Source organism: Penaeus monodon, chromosome 2 (genome assembly GCF_015228065.2).
Source record: "Penaeus monodon isolate SGIC_2016 chromosome 2, NSTDA_Pmon_1, whole genome shotgun sequence".
In the NCBI taxonomy this organism is placed as follows: Eukaryota; Metazoa; Arthropoda; class Malacostraca; order Decapoda; family Penaeidae; genus Penaeus; species Penaeus monodon.
In genome coordinates, this window is record NC_051387.1 from 25,230,995 (window position 1) to 25,235,015 (window position 4,021).

The window sequence follows — 4,021 nt, forward strand, 5'->3', positions numbered from 1 at the left end:
TGACGGAAGTTTTAACGCTTCATTGACTGGTGTCCCGGATTTGCCACGAAGAATGCAAAGATACACTTCTGACTAGTGTCGTAGATGTCTCTTGGAGGCCAGACGAATGTTACCTTGAATATTTTTGGCTGTATGTTTGAGGGGGGGGAGGTTATCCATTCCCTGGGCAGATAATAAATTTCAACAGTGATAACTGAGGCCCAGTATGTATGTACTACTATTACATGATTGTCGGACATAAGTGTAGTGAGAAACCACCACGAAAAAAGATAGCAAAGAAGAGAAAAATGAAAAGCTTCAGGAAGAGAAAAATGGAAAGGAGCAAGGAGAAAACAAACTAGGTTGAGGTTGTGAAGCACAGAAGCGCAAAAAGAAAAGGGAAATATCATGAATATAGGAAAATCCTTTCAGGTCGAGAAGACTTCAGCAAAAATAAGGAAACCACTGACATTAAGGAAACGGTGTAGTTAAAGAGAGATAAAGCACAAAAAAGGATGAGGATAGTTATGACAGGAAGTTCAAATGAAAATAATGGGCGCAAGTCCAAGGCTAGTAACGGAGAGGGAAAGGGTTAAAGGAGGGAAAACGGTTTGAAGAAAAGAAAAACAAGGATGAAAAGTCACATGCGACAAGTTTTAAATCTTATGAGAAGCTAGAATTCCCCAAGGAAGGAACCATGACTAACAATGATAGCACAGAATATGTAGGCAATAAAAACAGGAGTTCATTGATATATGATGAAAGTGGACAGAAGTTTAAGGTGTATGAGAATGGAGAAAAGAGAAAGTGGTATGATATCTGGTACAGAGAGGATTCTGTCATGACACGGTATGAAAAAAAATGGATAAAACGTGAAGCAGTTCCACACTTAGAAAAAATTAAAAAAGAAATAGAGAATGAAGATGATGAAGTAACTAGACAGGTATGCAATTTAAAATTATTAAATGAAAAGATCAGAATATAATTTTATATTTTAGTAAAATTGTTGATGTTATTAAGTGAGGCACATAGATAGGAGGAAATGGACACTGCATAAAAATAAAGTAGTAAACAACACAGATACACTACTCTGGCCTCATACAACATGAATTCTTAATGTCCATTTTCTGTAAGTTGGCACAAAGTGCTAATACATGAGAGGTACAGGGGGAATTCCCATATGTTTAGGGTGTAAATAGAAGGTAGGAAAATATAGGGTTGGATTTTGGATTCATATGATACCCTGTTTGGGGACTTGGTCCCTGGAAGTGTGTCGCTCTTGTGGACAACACCAGTAAAATAACATTATGTAGTTGGGGTGATTTATCCTGAACAGAATTACATCAAGCAGTATTTTAGCTTAAGTGCTTCACATTCTAGCAAAGGCCAAAATACTTGTGCCACTTACATTAGGCAGAATAGAACTTAGTTTTACTTACACATGTTATTGCATGAACTTTTGAAAAATTGAATTAAAAGACTTAAATTTATGAGGATAAATTTGATAACTACATCTGCAAGTATTATTTTATATCTAAAAAATAGTTTCAGATTTCTGTATGCCCCTATATTTTTTTTCTCGTTACTTGGTCCTATTCTGTCTATCTATCAATTTATAATAAAAAAACAGGGATTTGTAGGTCTCTCTCTCTCCTCTCTCCTCTCCTCTCTCTCTCTCTCTCCCCTCCTCTCTCCCTCTCTCCTCCTCTCTCCTCTCCTCTAATAAACTATATATATATATAAAAATATAAAAATCATAATATATATATAGAATAATAATAATATATAAATAAACAAAAATACATACAAGAAAACATCATATACATAAGATAATAATAATTAATAAAAATATATAAATCATACTATATACTATAATAAAAATATAATATATAAATATATATAAATACATACATATTATATATAATATAGAAATATTAAATTTTTATTAATATACTTTTATATATATAATAAAAATATATACATAATATATATAATATATAATACAATAATATCAGATATATAATATATTATATATATATATATACATAATAATACATAATAAATATATAATATATATATAAAAATATATATATAAAATATATATATATATATAATACATATATATATATAAATACATACTAAGTAATATATATATATATAATATATATATATTATGTATAGTATTTATATATATATATATGTATTATTATTATATATTATAAATATTATATATATGTATGCATGTATATATGTATGTATGTAATTGTATTATATATATATATATATATATATATATATATATATATATATATATATATATATATATATGTTTGTGTTGGTGTGTATTATATATATATATATATATATATATATATATATATATATATATATATATATAGAGAGAGAGAGAGAGAGAAGAGAGAGAGAGAGAGAGAGAGAGAGAGAGAGAGAGAGAGAGAGAGAGAGAGAGAGAGAGAGAGAGAGGACCTACAAATCCCTGTATTTTATTATAAATTGATAGATAGACAGAATAGGACCAAGTAAACTGAGAAAAAAAAATTATAGGGGCATACAGAAAATCTGAAACTACTTTTAGATATAAAATAATACTTGCAGATGTAGTTATCAAATTTATCCTCATAAATCTAAGTCTTTTAATTCAATTTCTTCAAAATTCATGCAATAACATGTGTAAGTAAAACTAAGTTCTATTCTGCCTAATGTAAGTGGCACAAGTATTTTGGCCTTTGCTGGAATGTGAAGCACTTAAGCTAAAATACTGCTTGATGTAATTCTGTTCAGGATAAATCACCCCAACTACATAATGTTATTTTACTGGTGTTGTCCACAAGAGCGACACACTTCCAGGGACCAAGTCCCCAAACAGGGTATCATATGAATCCAAAATCCAACCCTATATTTTCCTACCTTCTATTTACACCCTAAACATATGGGAATTCCCCCTGTACCTCTCATGTATTAGCACTTTGTGCCAACTTACAGAAAATGGACATTAAGAATTCATGTTGTATGAGGCCAGAGTAGTGTATCTGTGTTGTTTACTACTTTATTTTTATGCAGTGTCCATTTCCTCCTATCTATGTGCCTCACTTAATAACATCAACAATTTTACTAAAATATAAAATTATATTCTGATCTTTTCATTTAATAATTTTAAATTGCATACCTGTCTAGTTACTTCATCATCTTCATTCTCTATTTCTTTTTTAATTTTTTCTAAGTGTGGAACTGCTTCACGTTTTATCCATTTTTTTTCATACCGTGTCATGACAGAATCCTCTCTGTACCAGATATCATACCACTTTCTCTTTTCTCCATTCTCATACACCTTAAACTTCTGTCCACTTTCATCATATATCAATGAACTCCTGTTTTTATTGCCTACATATTCTGTGCTATCATTGTTAGTCATGGTTCCTTCCTTGGGGAATTCTAGCTTCTCATAAGATTTAAAACTTGTCGCATGTGACTTTTCATCCTTGTTTTTTCTTTTCTTCAAACCGTTTTCTCCTTTACCCTTTCCCTCTCCGGTTACTAGCCTTGGACTTGCGCCATTATTTTCATTTGAACTTCCTGCAGAACTATCCTCATCTTTTTTGTGCTTTATCCTCTTACTACCACCGTTTCCTTCAATGTCAGTGGTTTCCTTATTTGTGCTGAAGTCTTCTCGACCTGAAGGATTTTCACTATATTCATGTTTCCTTTTCTTTTTGCGCTTCTGCTTCACAACCTCAACTAGTTTGTTTCTCCTTTCTCCTTTTCCATTTTTCTCTTCCCTAAGCTTTTCCATTTTTCTCTTCTTGCTTCTTTTCGTGGTGGTTTCCACTACACTATGTCCGACAATCATGTATTAGTAGTACATACAGACGGCCTCAGTTATCACTGTTGAAATTTATTATCTGCCCAGGGAATGGATAACCTCCCCCCCTCAAACATACAGGCAAAAATATTCAAGGTAACATCGTCTGGCCTCCAGAGACACTCGCCTGTCAGTGTATCTTTGCATCTCGCCCTCTCTCCG

At 31.6% G+C, this 4,021-nt stretch overlaps 1 protein-coding gene across 1 annotated transcript in view; it reads right to left on the reverse strand.

The window, feature by feature from the left end:
* Positions 1-3,166: 3,166 nt before the first annotated feature.
* Positions 3,167-4,021, reverse strand: part of LOC119578452 — a gene marked incomplete at its 3' end in the record, with an annotated part of 11,102 nt that continues 10,247 nt past the window's right edge. Inside the window, 1 exon segment of the mRNA XM_037926036.1 lies at positions 3,167-3,850. Coding sequence (XP_037781964.1) covers positions 3,167-3,850 — 684 coding nt within the window.